Raw genomic sequence first — 21175 nt, 5'->3', positions numbered from 1 at the left:
GGTAAGTAAATAAAGCTCTCTGTGTAAATTACCTGAACATTATATAGACTAAAAGCTATTCTTCCAAGAACAATAACTGAGACCAGGCAATTAATGCAGAGTCACAACTAGTGTTAGCCATTGCAACAGGGTCTATGTGATGCTGAAAGAAAAACAGAATTGTATATGGGAATGATATACAACTAGCATATGAAAGGCCCTACCTGAGGCTTTTTGTCTAGAGTAAAATAAGAAACTACAGCTTCTTCTGAAGTACAGATGGGAAAAGTCTGTGACTGAAAGGCTGACTGAAGTGGTGGTACTCGCAGGACTCTTGCAGAGACCTTCCTCAGCCTTTGAGCTGGACAGAGCAACCCCCTCAACAGAAATCTTTGAAACACAATGAGAATCCTGGGAGTGGAGACACCATCTGCTAAAAATGGCAGTTCCAGAATACAGATAGAAGGATCGGCACTATCCAAAGTATAGATTTATATGTGAAAAAGGAAAACTGATCACATCTATTGGTCTTCAAACACTTCACTTCTATTCCACCCATTCTGGTTTTTTTTTTTCCCCAGTGCAGAAAAACTTAAATCTTTGGAAGATGTGCAACTACTACATATTTCAGTCAGAAATGACCCTCTACATATAATTTAAAACTTTTCAGTTTAATGCTTTAACTGCTGATACTTGTTGGTCATTCGCCACATTATTCAATACAAAAGGCCTTTCTAGTCATACAGTCCTGCAAATTCATTCCATCAGATGTATCAACATAATTCTGCTTCAGGTATGGTCCTGGCACAAGCAAATGCCTTTGATAACATTTCTGGGCACCTACAAAAGACTGTTGCTTGATTCCTAGACAATCCAGTTATGTCTAGTACCAACAACAGAAAAGATTAGTTGAGAAGTAAGTGTCTCCCATGACACCAATAACTTCAGACATTCCTGACAATTACGTATACCACTACTGAGTAATGCAGACACTGCTATTTTATTGCAAACAGGAGGATTAATAAAATAAGATGCTGTGTTAGTTCGATGAAGGAACAGGCTTAAACAGAGTCAAGTATTCATATTTCAAGCTAGTTGTACAAAACCCCCACACACTCAAAGATTATTTCTCCTCCCTTCAGCATATAACCCTACATCAAAAGACCACATTCATGCTGAATGTTTTTCCTTCTGTGCTTTTTAACATAAATTCAAAAGCCAACTACTCCAAAAATAATGGTCACACAGCGTAGTCCAGTTATTTTGTTTTTCAGGTGCCCATTCTGTTCCATGGTAAGATTCTAATTTCTCTTCTGCATTCAAACACAGTAAAGCTCCTAGAGATTTCATAATAGCAACTCTTCTTAGTTTTCTAGACAAGTTTCTGAGAAGATTAAGTTTAAAATATTTTAAGAGAGTATAGGAAATTCTACTTGAACAGAAGCTAGCACTTCCCTTTCTTCACATGCATAAACCATGCTAAAGGAGAACATTCCCTTGGATGTCTCCAACTCAAGGCAAATATTTGGAACCACAATCATAACTAAAAGCTAACAGTTAATAATTATTTTTCCTTCTGAATGCAAGACTAATGTAATTAAATCACACCTATGAGAACTGTTTGTTTAATAAAGACATTCTTAGCATGGGACACCACCTTAACAGCTTGATTCTAAAAGTAGCAGGAAGATAAATACAGCAACCAGCAGTTTATCAGGTGAAAAGATTAATTCACAAAATTACTCATTTGTATCATTTAAAAATCCCTCTAAAAACGATGACTGTATGCAGCCACACAAGTGTCAAAAGCATATAGCATAAGTACCATACACACATTGCCAGTGTCATTCTTTCCTATTATTATCCTGACATTCTTTTATTGGGTGATTTCCTCTTTCACCATATTGCTGTAATTTAAAAAATTCAAGACAAGCACAATAGGGGAAGTAACTCAATATTCTACAACATAACAAGGTGATGCACATGTACATACATACACATTATCTATTAAAAAGATTGCAGGATTTCACCACCTATACATGAAAGATGCACTACTGTCATATATACCTAATTTAAGAGTTTGATTCTCCATTCCATTATATGAGTTTCCTGACATTTATCTTCCAATTAAATAACAAATCTTAAAGAGATTAATTACATATTAAACCTGTAGCCATTGAGAGTCAGGTCTGCAGTCTAATTACAGGTGCAAAATTATGAACAGTCATTATTTCTTGTTATACCATAAATATTAATTTATTAGAAACTAAATTGAACAACATTTCTTAATTATTTATTAAATATTAATTGATGTGAAATTATTCAATTAATATTTCTATTAAATTTTTATCCTACAACTATTGCTAAGTCCATGAATGCTTTCTGATGGTGTATACCTTCAAAAAAGTTAACCTGTCTCCAAAACCAAGAAACACTTCCCATCCTGAATCAATCACAAGTCAAAAATCCATGCTCAAGTTTCACCTGTTTCTACAACACTCCTTACTTTGTATAGTGACATCCTTGGAGAGAGAGTCTCTTTCAAATTGTCCCTCAAGAAAATGCTTCTGCAAGTACATGGAACCTGTGAACCAAGTTCATTATCCACACAGCTTCTTCAAATTACCTTCTGAAGATGACTATTGCCCACTCCCAAAACTTGAACATGATTAATTAGATGAGCAAATATGTAGTATTTCTGATATGCAGACATCACACATACCCACACAGCTATGCTATTTTCTCTTTCCTGCCTGAGCAAATAACTTAGGATAAGTCATAAAGCATACATGCACACAAAACCCTGAAGAACAGCACAAGTGAATCCCAACTAAGTAAAATTGAACATTAGGAGGAAAAAGACCTAAAAATCCTTTTGAGACTCTTAAGCACAGACAATATCTTCCAAAACTCTCATACTGTTATGAAAAAAATCCACCCTTAAGATTCACAACAACAAGCAGGTCAGATTTATGCAGCCTGTAACCCAAGTTACCATTGAAATCTAGTAGAGATGCCTTGAACAATATTACTAGTTTATGCTGTTAAGCACGTGCAAAAATAGAAACATTTAATGCTAGTATGTATTGACCAACTTTTTCTGCACAGAAACATCCTTACACAAAAATCTGCTAACCTTAGTTCCATAATTCCCTTCAGAGCCATGGTTTGCAGGCTCCCAGACATTTCATCCAGATTTTTAACAGCACATTCCACTTCTCTATGCAAGTGATGACATGATTTTTTAGACATGTCTTCTTAACTACAAGGCAAGTATATCCTACCAAGAAGAATGTAATGAGCAAAGAAAAGAGAATTCAAAGATGATGAGCTGTCCTTAAAAACAAAAACCACAAAATAAAGGCATCCTATCATTTAAACTATATCACCAGGACACATATATTTCATAAATACAAGATATACTGAAGATGAGCTTGAATAACTCGTTGGCTTATAGGTTGACATCACCTCAAAGCCTTCCAAATACTTCTGAACCATTAAAAACAAATAAACAAACAAAAAAAAACACCCAACAGAAAGAAGAAATTGATAAATTGGAAGAGAGAAGGACTCAAAAACATAGTGAGAAGGTTCTTAACAGGGCAGAAAAACCCAGAACTTGCTGATGCTTAAACATAGGATGCTGCTTTTTAAACATAGGATACTGGAGAATTTCCTTCAAAGTGTTGGCATACTTTCTTGACTAAAACTTCAAGTAGCCCCAGAATAAGTGTTATGACACATCGAAATCTAAGCCTGCAATGGTATAACTATGAGAACAAAGTCTCGTTCTTCTGCTACAGATCTTGTGCTGCTATGCTCAGTCATGAAAATTAGCATATGTTAGTTTTGTCATTCTCCAAGCCTTGAAGCACAGTAATTTCCCTCCACACCCAGCAAATTACATGAAGACAAGGAGACTTTTAGATTAGAAAGTTACAACATAAACTGGAATATCACACATTGCACAGAGCTCTCCTTGATCATCACAGAAAACCAGAATAAATCTTAATTACTGTATTTAAAAATAAGGAGTAAGCTTAAACATATCCTTCTCATCTGCTTTGGTTTTCACTAGCAGGTGGAAATGAAAAATCAAATTAACCAGGATGACAAAAAAAATAGCGACTGTGAAGAGCAGCAAGTTATATCTCAAAGACCTGTGCATGATTCTTTAAAAGGCATGTCTTTAGGAATGCCCTTAGAAGGCAAGAACTTTAACCACAGGGTTTTTTTAATAATAGTAGATAAGGCTTTGTAAGATCTTTGTTGAGCATGACCTTAAAACTATCAACACAAAGGAAAAATTCAGAGGAAGATGTTCTCAAATACCATTTCAGTGCAGCACTGCAAGCCACCATCATTCCAAGCAAATCTAACATACACCAGCTCTGCTTTCCAGTCCAATTGCTACTTATAAATGCAGTCAATCTAAATTAGAAAACCTAAGTCTAACTTTAAAGAATACTCTGCTTACATTCAGCTGCCTGTCACCTCAGATTTCAATGTCAGAGAATAGATTTCTGAATGCATACAAACCCCAAAAGCAGTAAGTGCACTTCAAGGACATATCTAAAATCAAAAATAATCCAGCAATGTTCCTGGTAACGAACAGCTTTTCTGAACCCAATATATTAAGCTGTGGTTTGCATGTTCCCTGTATCTTCCCTGCCCTCTTTAAAACCAAAAAGATAGACCAGCTACAAACTCAGTCCAGCTTTGATATCCTGGCTCATTTGAACAGAGGACACCTTTCAAGATCAATTCTAAGTACTCATCTAACCTATACCTTCATTAACAGAGGCCCCCCATATACTCACTGAATGACATGTGTTTGGGTCAGTCTAAAATATCATCACCAAACTCCTCAGCTATGCAGCCATAGCTGAATAAGCAGCTTTATCTCCTCTCCTAGATCTGATTATGTTACACAGTAAAGGTCTCTGAGGTAACAAAGCACTTCAATCTGTATTGTATTTTTGCAGAAAAAGAACATGCAATTTGAAAACAATTCAGTCTTCCTAAAATGAGGACTGGGACAGAATTACAGAAAATTGTATAAACTCCCAGGCTTCCAGTTCAATTCAGTCACTTATTTGTTATGTTACTTTAGACAACCACAGAACTTCAGGTTTCCTACATGTAAAAGAGCTCAAAAAATAAGTGCCTATCTCTCAAAACCACTGTGATGACTAGCTACCTAGTGCTTAAATTAGATACCTGGATACAAAGTACAATACAGATGTGTAGAGGTAAATGCTTCCTTGAATATAGGTAGGCTCCCCCCCCCCCGAGAAAAACTAAAATAAGTATAAGCAATTTGTAAAATAAAAACTCTAGAAAAATCATGTAATTTTGAATTTAAAACAGATGCCCACAGATTATTCCTATAAAGTGCCACACTATAAAAAATACCCAGAAAAAAACCCCAAAGTTTTAAATACAAATGTTCTGGATATAATACTTGTATCAGCATTAGGTTTTAGAAAACATCTGCAAAAATATTTTCTAACAGTTTTCTTAACATATTACAGCTATGCACACAAGTGCAAATTTGTATGTTTTAAGAAGCAGCTGTTTGTCCAGTATTTGTCATTTTTCAAGAATACCTTCCAGCTCCTGTTCAATGTTTTAAGTTACCCTTTAGAAAAACCTCAGTTGACTTAGTAAGCAAACAAAAGAGATCTGATATGAGAGAACTACAGAAGCATGCAGCTTAATTACAGCAGCTCTATGATACAGATGAACTGTATCATAGATGAACTACAATGAAATATGTAAATCATTTTCCTCTTCCCCATAACTGCTTCAGTACATCTTGCATATACCACATATACATTTGATTAAGTATCCTCCAAAATACATTCATCCACTGGGCTGGCACACACAAACACAGATGTGAGCTATTTGTGTTTGTTTTGGTTTATTGTTTTGGATTTTCTTTGTGAGAAATAGATACATGGACACACACACATGGTGGTGCAACCCCCGTTCTGTTAGGCTGCTCGTTGCTTAGTGCGATTTTCCCCTCCTTGGGTCACATGCCAACCCAAGATGAATGGGGAAAGGTAGGGAAGGAGAGCCCAAAGGCACTCCCTTAACACTCCTGACTCCTACCTCCCCTGCTGCTTGGGAACAGACCACACACCAACTCAAATGGCTTGGGAAAGGCAGTAGACCAGAGAGATAAGGTGCCCCCTTAGCCCACCTGGTTTCTGACCTCTCCTCTCCTCGTGTTTGAGGACAATGACAAAGGCAGGGCACCAGAGAACTAAGGCACCCCCTTAGCCCATCTGATTTCTGCCCTGATCTCTTACCATTTAAAGAACAGTAAGAACAATCAATAACCTCCTAACAGCTTAGTATATCCATACTTGGGTTGTGACCCAAAGGGGGTTATACAAGAACTCCAAGAGTTCTGGGCATGCACAACTGGTAGAAAGTACCATAATATTCCATCATCTGAGTTGGGCTAAAATGGAAAAGTACCTGACGAAAGTCATTTATCTCAGACCCTATAAATAGCGACCCTAAGCGAGACCCTTTGAGCTCTCTTGGATCGCAGCAGGCTGTGACCAGCACCTCCCCTGAGCTGGGACACCTCTCAAAGTTTCAAGATGGTCTGCCCACAAAGCCAACAGAAGGCCAGGATGAAGTCTGACTGCTTCTCAACTCTCAGTTATCACCCACTGAGAGATACCTATGTATTGTGAGTATTTGCTCCAAACTCGAGAAGAGGAAAATTTTAACTATAGGTTAGCCTCTTCTATCCACCTCTTTACCTATCTATGTGCTTAACTACACACATTTGCCTTCACAAGTGTGGATGTCTAGATATTTCACTGGATATTCAAATATTTCTGTGCTGTGTGTGTATGTTTTGAGTATTCACATATATATGTATATATATATTTATCTAAAATATCTTGTAGTAAGGTAGTGTGACTCTTACCAATCTCAATTCTGTAATCATGTCATTATCTTAATCATATTTTCCCAAATCATTCTGTTAATCTTTAAATTGATCAAGCATTAAGTGCTGCTAAAATTTAACCTTTGATCCACTTCGCACTACAAACAAATCTCAAATTGCTATTAAGTCACAACTGTGAGAGATACTTTCATCTGCAACAAAACACTCTTACCCCATAGGTTCAAAAAAGAACAATTAGAGGTGCAAATTATCCTACAGTTGGATTAATCAGCACTTCACTTTTAGTACTAAAGCTGGAAATATCAAGCATTCCTTTATACAATTCAGAGTGTATCAAAGTTTTCTTGAGTTTTGAAAGCTGAGATGCATTATCAGGAAAATTAAGCTTACCATATTTTGTTCACCACTACTATCTATTACAAAAAGGAAAGTATTTTAAACTTCATCATGACTAGCAAGATACTTATTCTAGTTAATTTATTCTGTCCTTGCATTGGGGGTGGCATACAAGGAGCCCATTTGCCTTCTTGTTCCACAGTGCCTCATGGTTTACTTACACCTTGAATAGACAGTTTCTGCAAAGTTAACCAGGGTATTTAAAGACATGACTAACCCCATCCTAACCCCAGCTCTCTTAACAGACTTTTGACCAAAGTCATTGTTGCTCACACTTTACTGCCACAACTGGTAATGTACATAGTTAAAATCTGGTCCTTTTTGTGATTATTTCTGATTGTTCTTTAGTCCCACCTCCTGCATCCCAATAGTTACAACATGATCCACTTTTTCACTGAAGGCAACTTACTAGCCTTCAAGGTAACAGAGAACAAGCTAAAAACTCAAACACATGTGACCAAACATACATCCATGCATAAAAATGCATGTCTACACTGAAAAAACCCTACATTTAAAGACTATGAATCCAGACTCACAGTGCTGTAATAACATGATGCAATCATCCTACAAATTAGGAATGCATGGTGCTTTGGTACTAATACAGGAACATAATAACTAATATAGAACATTGTATCATACAAGTAGAAGAGTAGGTCTTCAAAATATCTTTTCAGTGCTATGGCATATCACACTCCAGGAGGAAATGCATTCTCTAAAATTGTACCTTGCTTATCAGCTGTCCCTCATCTTTACAGTCAGTCATGCATCACCTCAAGTCTTTACCTTTAAGAAAGTGTTATTTCCTTTTTACTGATGAGACACTGAAGCACATAAATTATGGAAGAAATCCATAGGAAAAATGTAGACACTAAGTGTCATTTCATGTGTCTACATCCAACCTTTAAATACTTCAGTATTTGTTCCATGGCCACGTAATCCTAGAATATCCTGGTTTCAAATTCCCTACCCAATCATGGTTCTCAGGCACGTAGTACTTTAAACTTGGAAATAGTCTACAGCTAGCTTGTTTCTAAACATCACTAGCATGAACAAGGTAGATATTTTGCCATCGTACGATGGTAGTAGCACATTTCCATCCTTAACTAAGAAATATAAAATACCAATTCAGACAAATCCTGGAATCCATTTCTTCCAGATGAGTGGCGTTAAGCTCTAAATTTTGGAAGAGCTTTTACAGTGATTTTATTTTTTGCAAAATGCTGTTGCATTAACAGAGAGTTTAAGGTATTTACCCTAGAATATTCTATAGAGCTGGTGGCTAAATTACTTTTCTGAGGTCTAAAAGCTTTAGGTTTTCCCATCTGCAGGAGACTTCAAATCTGAACACAGTTCTTGTACCTTACGAACACTAAGTAGCAGTGTTGAGCTCAGTTCCATATTTTCTCAATAGCATCTTGCTCCACATGGAGCTCTGAAATCAGTACAACTCTTACATCCACTCATTAGGCTTTTAAGAATATATAGGGCAGCCTATAATACTAGTTTCAAAATTCCCACTGCTCACCCACGTCACATGAAAACACACACTTTGCTTATAGTCTATTATTGGTCCTTTATTAGTGTTAACCGCTGCACATCACTGGAGTGCCCATGTTTTCAGGTATCATCATCATTCTTCCCTCCTTACATCAACTTTGTAGCATGTTTTCCAAGACCAGACAGCTAATGATATATTCCATGGATACTAACAGATATTCTTCAATATTGCATGAGTTTTCCAATGCATTTTTTTATTGTTTGAGGTACTGTTTTAAAATAAGGTTTTTTTCACCAGCACTTCAGTTAGTATGTGTTAAAAATATCCTAAGGATATTGCTGTGGCATTTCATATTACCTCCCACCTTTTCTGCCTACATTTTGATACAATTAAATCAATTTGTAGTGCAGTGTGATAGACTGATCTCTCAAAAACTACTCATATTCATTTTAAAAAGATGACATGAACTATGGTTATGCCTTCCAAAATATGATCATCACACCTTTTTGGTTAAAGGAAGTAAGAAATACACAGTGTGAGACTATTTATTTGCCAAATTACATTTAAAACATAATAAATATTAAATGCTATAACTAGTACAGGCATTTATGTATCATTTATGGATAGACCTAAGCACACATTCCAAACAACTGAGCTTTTTACACACCCATAGCAATGGCAACCAGCCTTTGGTGCTGCCTGAAGGCCCGACAGGGTCATCAGCTATTTGAACCCACGCTTAGTTGCTTAAGGAACAAATCACTTAGTCTTTGTTAAGGAACAGATCACATAGCAAACAAACTAGACTCTAGAATCCAGGAGCCCTGTGCCTAACTTGCATTTGGATTCAATCCTATAGAAGGTCTCAGACTTTCACACAGGAAGAGACTCTCTACACCGTTAATTATCTACTGCTCGGGGGCAGGGAAGAGAGGTGTTTTTAAAAGAGCATAGCTCCATCCCAAGCAGATACATTTTTTTGCAACACCACAATTAAATATTACTCCAAACAGGGGAGACTGTGTTCAGTTCACAGACTAGTTTGAGAAAAGCAGGGCCATGTATCAATCACTGGTACTGAGGATGCAGCAACTCTGAGAAGACTTGTGAGACAAAATAATAGACTGAGCTGGCAGCACAGTGCTAAGCTTCGAAGCATCCTCTGCAGCTGCACGCAGCAGGACACCAAGCAGCAGGGGGTTACTCTGCTTCCACATTTCACCGGTACAACCATCACCAAAAGACAAGCATCTAGTTCTGGCATTCATAGCTCAAGAATACTGATAAAATAGGGAAGGCTGAAAACCAAGAAAGCAGTCAAGGATGTAAAAACTTGTTTTATGTTGAGACGAGTCAAGGAACACTCCTCTTCCATGCTCAGTGAGGAAAAGGTAACCATGTTTTCACCTAGACAGGGAACACAGACCTGACATACTGAAGAATCTCCAGCAAAGGCAGGTTTTTCCAAAAACATGAGAAAACAAGGCAGTTCAAAGACACAATAAAAGAAGTAGGGTAGATTTTCTGGATTAGGGTGATTAAGCATTTCTTTTTGCTGGTTTAGAAAATGGTGAGGATAACTAACCAATGGAAGAATCCTGAAAGTCTGTAATAGGTTTTCAGTCAGGGGAAGTATTTTCAGACATGTAAGGATGCTTTTCTAAAGCATGTGTTCTAAACAGGGATCAGTTCAGAGTTACCCTACAGCCTGCATAAGGCAAGCTGTAAGACCAGGTAATCAGAGAGTTCATGTCTTGTCCATAAAAAACCATTAAAAAATCCAAACGTTTAATGGTGAACTAGGTAGCGTTAGGTTAGCGGTTGGGTTCTGATCTTAAGGGTCTTTTCCAACCTAAATGACTCTATATAGGAAGTTTTAAACAACAACAAGAAATACACTCTAATAAATTTTTTTTTAATTTTGAAAAGACTGTTTTCCTTTCAAAAAAACACTTTTCAGTGCAGATTGATTAACTTGTAGGAAGACTTTAGTATGGTCATATGGCTTGTGTTTCTAAATTTCAAAACAAGATTTGAAATTTTAAAAAATGGATTCCTTACAAATTAAAAGTCTCTTTATCATACAAACTATCATTGTATTTTAAAATTTTAATCCAGAGAGAATAACTTACATTGGAAGAAATATTTTTCAGATCACCACCACTAAAATCTATTTAAAAAAACCCCACCACATTTTATAAAAATAAAATCATACTCACTGATATTTCCAATAGTTTAATTACATTAACATTCACATGTTGACTTATAAAAAGGCAATTTGCAGGTGTAAAATCTCACACACATTTCCATTGATGTCAAGAATAATTATGCATGTGTCCTGAATCAGATACAGGCCATGCTGATGACAAAGGCAGTTTTGCAACTGATAGCCTGACTCAGGATTTCAGCCTGTGTAACAGAAGTTGCACCAGTTTAATGGTGATGCTGTTTCACATTAAAGTTAAGGCAAACTAAGTCTGTACCGCTTTTAAAAGGGACAATTCCTTTCCCATCTACACTTGCTCATTTCTGCTACCTCCTTTGGGTCAGCAAGAGACTTACGCAAGTGAAGCAACATGAGGAAAATGAGCTGGCTTTAAAAAAAAGTTGGCTGGGAGGTAGAGAGATACGTTCCTGTTGACACTTTTCAACTCTCAGCAGGAATATTAATGCTTACATAAGAAGCAGAAAGATGTAATCAAAGAGAAGCATGAAGGATAAAGTCACGCCTTTTTAGAGCAGCATGAACTTCAACTGGCTGCAGCAAAAACTGTTTTCTAAAGATCATTTCTTATACAACATTATTGTTCATTTACAATCTGCAATTTAAGGACACTTTCCTTGCGTGAGTCATTCTGCAGACAGCAGAATTCAGAGTTTTAGATACAAATAAGGATTTTGCGTGGAATAATAAAAGTTGATACCCCTTTAACATTTCAGTTGTGAAAGTTCTTGTACTTGGAAATTTTTTTGACCTTGAAGAACATAAACTCTTTTATAGGAGCTCTAGAAATTAAGGACAACATCCAGGAGGTAATTTAGAAGTGCAATAAGACCATCTGGAGACAAGGTTAAATAATCAAACAAATCAATTTGTTCTTACTCTCTCCATAACAACTAGATACCTAGAACCATGCAAAGCAGATTAACTGAAGCATAGGTACTCAAAGATGCTCACCTATCCTGCACAATCCGCTTTGTTACATATGCAAACTGGGACAAGTTATCAAATAAACAACAATAACCATCTGAAGGCACAATCTATTTTTTAAAGACAGCATTTTAGAAGACAGAGTATTTCCAGTCACTCAGGTACTCAAAAACTTAAGAAGAGCAGTTTCATGCACAACTTTTTCTCTAATGCTCTTCTACACACCAGTGTACAAACCAGAGCTAGAGAAAGGGGTAGCTTTTTGCTCCAAGCTGAAGGAAACTTGTTTTTTTTCTTCTCAGAGCTCATTCTGTGAGCAGCAAAACTAATGAAACCTGTTTTCCTGCAGTGCTGCATCTCAAGATTGATTGACTTTGACATCTAAATACATAGAAGCTGTGACTGCAGCTTTTCCTGCAGTTGGACCATTCATAATGTTTGCCTCCCTGAATTCCCTGGAGTCTCATAACACAACTGATTTGGGCAGCCTCTCCCTCTCCCTTCTGCCCAAACTCCTATCATCATGAAAACTGTAACTGACCAACAAATTCAAAGGTCTAGCACAGGGGAAGAAAGAGTGGCAGATGTAGCATTAAAATCCTTATTTCCTTAATAAATCAATCTATCAGAATAAAACTGGACATTGCACTTTCATGGTTGTGCTTTTGTTTAGATCTTGGGAACTGTTGTTTGAAGCTCCCTCTATAAAAACAGAACTTGCTCACCATTTGGCTTTCTTACCTTTCACTTGTCTCCCACAAACAGGCAGACAGAATTCCTTTACCCTATTTTTAGAACTAAATTTCCCTTTTTTATTTCAATACCAAAAAAAAAAAAAGTTTTTGCATTCTGTCAGAGCACAAAGAAAACAAAATATTTCAAAGAGAAGGAAACAAGTCAGAACTACATTCAGATATCCATCCTGAACAGAGTAAAATAATTTACTGCCAGGCAGAGATGAGGCCTAGATCATTCTGAAAAGTGACTAACAGATGTGAATGCAATGCAGTAAGAGCAACACCTCTTCTATTTATATAACGAGTTACCACATGCTTCACAATACAAGAATTACAAAAGTTAATAAATAAGAGTAATAAGAGTAATAAGACAGTGCTAAAGAACCATTTTGCCCATTTCCCCCCCATTCATCTTCTTCCATCCAGTCCAGAGCAACATTTGCCGAGTAGTCTACTTATTCAGTAGTTCTTCTACAGGGAAAAAGCAAACTTAGCATAGTATTGTCAATTAATTTTGACACCTGCTTACTAATATTGATTTTTGATGTCTCCCTGCTATGCTGTTATTTCTGAGTCTAGAAAAGAAATAAAGCTAAGCCAAAAATTCTACACATCTCTCACCAAAGAAATAATGGTTCCAAGTTACACCTAGGTAGAATATTTCTTATGAAAATGCTTCCGATCCTGGCTAACGCAAGGCACACATTTCCAGAAGAGCAAAAATAACCATACTTATATGAAGAAAAATAACGACCATTTTATTTTCAAGTGTTTGAAGCTTACCCTTAAAAATCTGTTTCCTCAATCTAGTGACAGAAAATGGGTTTTGGATACATCCAGTTTAGGTCATTAAAAGTTCAATTTTAATCTTGCATAAGAATGACTCACCCAGGCACTTCAAACTGCTGAAACTTTGAAACAATGTAAATGCTTAGAATAATAAACTAGGTTGTATTAACATTTGTATAGATCGTATCTATAACCCATAAATTCTTAACGCAGTTTATCATAACCAAACCTTTCAATCTTTGTCATTCTGAAACATTCTTACTGACAGAAGCAACTGCTGCAAAAGTGATACACATCCAGCATAACTTGTCAGATGAAAGCACCACTGGTGCAAAGTCCAGCCATGGCTACCTGCCTATAAAGCAGATACGCTTCACAGACAAGTGGAAACAATAAACAAGTATTCCATGGTAATAAATCACACCCGCAATTGCCACAAAAGTCAGAAAGGTCTTCAATCACCCAGCCATAAGGCAGAATAGCATTCTTTTTCCATCTCTTCAGTTGGAAATACATAGATTTGACTCATCATCCATTCAACACCCATCTGAATTTTCCGGATTCAAAATACAACCACTCTGAGTTGCTGCTTGCGTTCTAATACACATTCACATATTTCATACCATCCCCAACTCACAGGACTTGAAAAGCTCTAAATCTTAGAACGTTTATTTTTACTGCAGAGTATATTTTGCTTCTAAGAATAAATATTAAAGACAAGCTATTAAAGGCACAACTATGAATGCATCCTCAGTAAAAAAACAGATCTCCAACATAATAGAAACCGCTTACTTCTGTGATAGAAATCACAATGCAAGCATCACTGTCATTTTTAAAGCTAAGCACGAGAGAATATAGAGGAGTTAATGAGAAATCTATTCTGATTTCACCAAAACTCCTAACAGCACATTGATTAAGCACAGTGTTAGCTTAGCTCAGAAGAGGTGCCCTTTCAACATTCAGGCAGAACTTCCTCTAGGTGGGGATGGATTATTAACTTTCTACCAGAAGTGAAAACGTAACCACTGTGCCTCCTCACTTGACAAGCACAATCAGTGTAAAGAAACAAATGTTTAAACAAATAATCAAGGAAATACCTGTAAGAACTGGATAAAGGCTCCAGTACCCCTTCAGAGAATATACTAGTTCACAAGCTGTGAAATTTTAGAGATGATGAATTTGCTTCAGCCCTTCAGCTCAGGTCTGTCATGAGTGGCACCAAGACAAAGGATACAAGTAATCTCTTTAAAGCAAGGAAATAATAGCTCTGCAAGCCTGTCTCCTGCAGATCCTCACACACAAAGAAGATTCACCTGGACCTCCTCTCCTCACTCTCAGTCCCTACACAATTAGCCCATTGCTCCACAGCACAGGGCAGGACAAACCCCAAATCCTCAATACACACACACAACAAATGACCAACTTGAAAAATCTTATTACCAAGTTCATATACAGAAAAGAAGTACTGTATGTCTTATATTAGCTTTACAACTCAGTTATAATCTCACTGACCATATATCCACCATATATTATTAGTGAATTGTTTCTTTTCTGCAGCATGTATATTACTTCAGTCAACATGTCTGACTCCAGCTACCCCTTAACTTCCCAAGCTAAGAAGTTACTGGATTTACTTTTTGTTTATATAGGAATAAGTGACCTTGGATTAAATCTTTAAAAGAGATGTAAAATATACAGCTAAATTTCAGTGCTCCAAAGAGAAAACTGAACTTAAACACAATTTAGAATAGACAATTGATACTTCTAATCTCTTGAGTACTTTTCCAAAGGCATAATTTGAATTGTCTAAAACACAGCATCACAGGTGTATTGTTATTAGCTAGATGCAAGAACACTTTCTAGCTATGTATGTCAATGTACTTAATAAATACAGTTCCTGCTTGTAAGGGAATGAGTTCCCCTAGAAGGGAATGAAATGAGATGTCCTGTCCAAGGTTATATAGCAAAATAACAGCAAATGGTATTCTTCACAGCCAGCCTTTATACAGATACCAAAGGGGGTGGGGGAAACGACAGCCCTATAAATTAAAGTCTTCTTTTCCACTACATATAGAAAAGCAAGTGTCAGGGTGTGTTTCCTTCTCATTGATCAATGACTCAGTATCACATCCACTTTTAAGCATGAGAAGGTAGTTCTAGCTTCACTGACCACTCACTCCTTTGCAAAAACGGTACTTTTTTACATTTACCCCTCTCTCCTCTCCTGCAAACCTTACCATGAGTGATGCACCTTCCACTAAATTATGCTCATGTTACCCTGAATGTGCCTGACTCATAGCCCACTTCGCTACAACACTTGAAGGGAGGGAAGGCTGAAATGAGCAAAGCACTTTCACTCTCCGGAGAAGTCATTCAAATTTACTAGTAACGTTTGCTCCCTGGGCAGCCCCATGAAGCGCACATGTCATTTCCATGACACTTCCAGAAGGGACAGCAGCGGCACAGCTTTAGGCCGATTCCTCCTTGTCTCTCAGCTCCCATCAAGTGGAGCAGCCTATTTTCAGCGGTAGATCAGCGGGTACAATTTTCCGTCGGAGGACTCCGTCCTGTGTTCTTAGAGGGAGGGACCATGAGGTGCAGGAGCCTATTTCATCCTTAACTTCTGTCACATACTTCCACCACACATGAACAAAATCATAGCAGACACAAGAAAAAGGAAAAAAAAAAAAAAAAAAAAGAAAATAAAAAGGCAAGTGAAAACGATAGGGAAAGGGTGTAGGGAGGAAAAAAAAAGGTAATGGTAATAATCAAAGACTTACTTGAACCTGCCCTGGCAATGTTGGCACTGGTCTCCCACCCAGCCCTGGTCGCAGACACAGGTGGAGTTGACACAATGACCCGAGAAGCAGGAGATTTTGTCGCAGGACTTGGACTGGGACACCTGGGCATAGAGGGCCAGGTACAAGAAGCCGTAGAAGAGCAGCCAGCTGTTCACATCCAGGAGCGAGGAGAAGCAGCAGCAGCAGGAGGACGAGGGGAAAGGTCTGCAGGCGCCCAGGGGCGCGGGGGCAGCTCCCGCCCGCCTCGCGGCGCCGCCCGGGTCCATCTTCGCGCGGGGCCAGGGGCCGCGATGGCAGCGCCGCCCGCGCACCCCGGGCAGGGGCAGCGTCCTCCCGGGGGAAATAATCCAGCCGGGAGATTCAAACCCCCCGCTCCCTTCTCGCCTGCCTCGCCTCCCTCCCTGCCGACCCCGGCGCTGCCCCCCCCGGCCCCTTCAGCCCTCGGCGCCCCGTCACTCCCGAGGGGAAGCCCGGCAGCTCTCAGCCATCCGCCCCTTCTCCTCGTCGTCCTCCTCAGGGCTCATCGCTCCCGTCTTCTTCCATGGAGGAGGAGAACCGCTTCTTGACCTTGTGTTTCCTCCTCGCCAGATATGCCCCCCTCCGGCGTGCACACACCGCACACCCCACCCCCGATCATGTAGCCCCCCGACTCCCCCTTCTCCTTTGTAGTCCCTCTGCCCGCGGCACACACGCAGGCGGCGGCGAGGAGGAGCGCGGGGAGGCGGGGGCCGCCACCGTCCTCTCGCCAGTCAGATGGGAAGTGAGGGCGGCCGGGCCCCGGAGCCGCCACGGCGCCCCGCACCGGCGGCGGGAGGGCGGGGGGGGGCAGCCGGGCGGCGAGGAAAGGGCTGAGGAGCCTTTATCCCCTCTCCGCTCCTAGCCCTGCGGGGAAAGCGAGGAGGGCGGGAGGGGAGGGTTAACAGCCCCGCCGTGTCCCGCCTGACAGCTTCCAAGCAGCCATTTTTAAAGGCTAATTGTCATCGCCTCTCAGAGCCGCCCGCTCGCTCTAACGCCCCCCGCCCCCCGGTCCGTTTGGATCCGCCCGTCCCTCAGCGGCGGGGGGGGCCGGGCCGGGCAGGGCGGGAGGCCGCCCCCTTCCCCTCCCCTCCGCCCGCAGCCGCGGTAACGGCACGCCGGGGCTCCCGGCGACGGCAGCCTGAGCCCCGTGCTTCAACGGACGCCTCTCCCGCCCACTCTGAAAAAGAAAAAGGGGAAAAAAAGCAGGGGGAGATGGAACGGCCCCGGGCCCACCCGCCGCACAAAGCCGGCGGAGGCCCCACGGCCCCGCGCGGGCGGGGGGGGCGGACCCGCCCCGGCGCTTCTCCTCATCGTCCTCCCCCTCCTCCTCCTCCTCCTCCTCCTCCTCCTCCTCCTCCTCCTCCTCCTCTTCCTCGCCGCCGTCCGGGCCCGGTCAGCGGGGAGAGCCGCCCGCTGCCTTGGTCCCTCCTCCACAGGAGCCGGGCCGGGCCGCCCCGGTCTTTGCCCCAGGTCCTGCAAAGTTCAGAGGCGGTTTTCTTTGAACTCATCAGGGTTAGTGCTAGAAGAGATGCCACAGCTCGTGGTGAAATCCTTACCTTCCCGAGGTTTACTCCACCTTCCCACTTTACGGTTCAAATCAAGCTGCTCACGGCCTGATGAGCGGTAACAAAAGTTCTCAGCTTTGTAAACAGAGCGGTACAAGAGTAATCGTTATAATCAAGTTGCCTAAAATGTCCTTTTTTCTGCAATGTGTGTCATACACAGCCCGCCTTTTATCAACTTTACTATAGCCCGTTTTCATTTTACAGGTTTTTTTACAGGAGGAGAAATGATGAGCCTTGCTCTAAGCAATGAAGAAAATTACAGCAATCAAACCCTCTGAAACTTTCTCCTAACACTGGAATTGAGAATTTATGACATGATCTCTACCCCAAGAAGATAAAGGGAAGGTATTTAACTCCATCTCCTGGTACCATCTCAAAACAGATAAGTCCAAAGTGACCAGTCTTAGAGTCTGAAATCAGATCCAAATCGACCCTTCACATTCTGCAGTTCTTACCCTTGGGAGTGTGGAGGAATTGTTTGAGGTTTGGCTTAGCCTTTCCAAAAAATCAAAGTACATCAGTTCCACAGTAAGGAGCACGATAACATCCAGCGGTATCTATTTGTACTTTGTGTGATGTAAGAGTCCAACTAAGGTCAGGATGTCAGAGCCAAGCACAATTCAAACATCACAAAGTCTGTGCCTTAAGGAGTTTACAGTCTTGGTGGAGGCAATACCTGAAAGTGTGAGGGGAAAACAGAGATGAAAAGTGTGTTTGTCCGTTTTCATTCCAGAGGATGTCAGGAGGCCCACAAGCCACTCTCAGTCAGGAGTCTGTACATTGTCTTCCTAACAGAGCTCGGATAGATCATTTCATTGTTCTGGATCAGACACGTTTCTTAGCTATTAGACGTCTCTTTGTATGTGTTTTGTGATGAATTGGTAAATTCATGCAAAGAGAGGAAATGGAAATTGTGTTGCTGCTTTATATTTTATGAAAAAAAGCTGAGACTGAAGCCGTTGCTGAACAGTCTGCTAATTGTACAATATTACATGTGATTAAGGCTGCTGAACAACTGTCTTCTGTAAAATAACATTATGAGACCAGAAATGCAGTTAATAGATTATAGTCCAAGGCACAAAGTCAGTTCAAGACTACTCTTTAATCCAGAAACACTTCAAGCAATAGTTTTGCTTACCATGGCAGGGAGCTACATTCCTCCTCCACCAACCAAAAAAGTCCCAAAGCCAGCACTATATTTTTCTCAGACTGAAGGAAGATTTTGCTTCAGATCTACAGAAGTCAGCCAAATTTTTGAAATTAACATTCACAGCAAAGCTAAAATCTCAACAATCCTTTGCCAGGCAGGAGATCTGTTCAAAAGCACAATGATCAGTGGGCACATGTCCATTAAATGCCAACTTTCTTCTTCAGTAATGAATGAAAAAAAAAAAAAAAAAAGGAAAAAAAAAAAAAAGAAAAATACAAATTTATGATGGGCAAGCTTAAACAGCTTTTTAGGTAATTCTGTAAGGCTGGAGGAAAAACACAAGTAGACTATCAGAAAAGGACTAGGGTGGTTGTAAGAGTTGCAGAGAATAGTATGACAGTACTTTTACTGCATAAAGAAATCATAACTAAAAATGTAAACACAACCATAAAGATTTCTAGATTTAGAACAGCAAGGAAGAAACACTGGGCATCTATCTCCTGGCTAAAAAGTAACACACTACAGAAAGGAAGGAATGCAAACCTTTTGGCTGCTGTATGTCACATCAATGCAGTGGGTATGCAGTAGATATTTCATAACCCTAGGAAATGAATGATGTGCAAATGCCAATATTGGTTCTCTTCTGTGCTGATTTGATGGGGTTTTTTTGGTGTCAGATGAAGTTAACAGATCTGGCTGAGAGAAGTCAGATCTGTCAATCCTTTCATCGTTACATGCATATCTGTAAGTTCCACTTTTCTTGGAAGTGTAACATTTTACACCTTTCATCCTTCCGGTTCTTGACACAGAAATCGTTTCCACTTTTAAAGGACTAAGGTACCAAAATGTCTTGGGTAGAATTCACAACTTAAAAGCATTTGAATAACTTATCAAAAGTTTTAAGTTACTGAATAAAAACAGGTAATGAGATTACAGTAGTGATGTAGATGGTTATGTGAACAAAACCTTCCAAGAATATGTCCATCGTAGCAGGAAAGCAAAATAAAAAGAACAAATGTAAAGTATAAAGGCTTCTTAGCTGTTACTATCAAAACATAACTAGTGTACAAGGAGAAAAATACTGATACGTGTATTCATTCAGCAAAACAGCTTAAAATATATTTAAAGATCTATATGGTTGCTGTTGTAAGGCAGGGTGGGGTGCGTAAAGGGAAACAGCCCTCAAACACAGACTACTTCAGTTGTTCAGAATTTCTGCAAGAGCCTGAGGACAAGAATACAGCAGAATCCATCCTCTCCTCCCTACCTCCTCACTACTACCCCCCCTACACCCCCCTCCCTGCTCTGCTGTCCCTCTCCCACAGGCTGATACCAATCAAGCCTTGCTGCAGACATCTTTCCTTAAGGATGCTTAGTCCTATTTACGGTATCTAGTGCAGACGTGTTTTTGCAGTGATGTTGAGAAGAACAATATAACCAGCTGAACAGAAAAGGGAGAAGAAAATATTACCTTTGTGATTGACCTCTTCACAAGGATATTAAGAGAAACAAATGTTTTCTGCGCCCTTTCCCTTCTCCTTGGGAGAAAGATGTTATCAGACTCATTAAGTAAAAGGGGCCAAGCTGTCCACTGCTTCTGGGCAGGGATATAGAGATCTGAATTGGCCTTTGATATATTGGTAAAACTATCATGTAGATTGCTGTGGTGGAGGTAATGGCTGCAGAGTGATTTCATACAGTTTGAGGGGCTGTTCTAGCTTAACATCAGAGCAGCGTACAGGTGTTACGGTGTGCAGTGCACGGGCTTCTTATTGAACCTTACAGGTATAACTTGAGTGTAGGCTTTCCCTTTTCTTTCCAAATATGCACACAACACTTTAGATGGAGGATGACACAAGGCTTTTGTTCCTAAATTCCATGCTAATGTTTCATTGAGTGACACTGAGTCACCTGAGCCATTCCATAAAACCTTTTCTAATATTATGAAAACCCATCAGTCTCTTCTGTGAGGTATAACAAATTCATCTGTACTCAGCAGATTCTAGTGCTAACAGAATAATGCCTGTTACAATTTTCTGTTCATATTTGTCTTGTCTGGTAAGTCAACTCTTGGGAGGCATCGATTTTATAGGATTAAAAATACAAGCCTTCCCTTGCCTACACTTTTTTTTTAATTTAGAAAGAAATAAAGTTCAC

General features: G+C 39.8%; 1 protein-coding gene across 9 annotated transcripts in view; it reads right to left on the bottom strand.

Moving 5' to 3' along the window:
- Positions 1–16895, bottom strand: part of ATRNL1 (attractin like 1) — a 520660-nt gene extending 503765 nt beyond the window's left edge. For 8 of the 9 annotated variants that reach the window (XM_074907807.1, XM_074907805.1, XM_074907804.1 and 5 more), the window contains exon 1: positions 16265–16895. In XM_074907807.1, the coding sequence (XP_074763908.1) occupies positions 16265–16551 (287 nt within the window). In that variant the 5' untranslated portion in view covers positions 16552–16895. Of the gene's footprint in view, positions 1–14581; positions 14702–16264 lie in introns of those variants that run through there. The other variant, XM_074907813.1, reaches the window with a different exon arrangement.
- Positions 16896–21175: the final 4280 nt, after the last annotated feature.

Source organism: Athene noctua, chromosome 5 (genome assembly GCF_965140245.1).
Source record: "Athene noctua chromosome 5, bAthNoc1.hap1.1, whole genome shotgun sequence".
Classification (NCBI taxonomy): Eukaryota; Metazoa; Chordata; class Aves; order Strigiformes; family Strigidae; genus Athene; species Athene noctua.
Note: the sequence above shows the minus strand (reverse complement) of the source record. Positions and strands in the feature narration are given on the sequence as shown.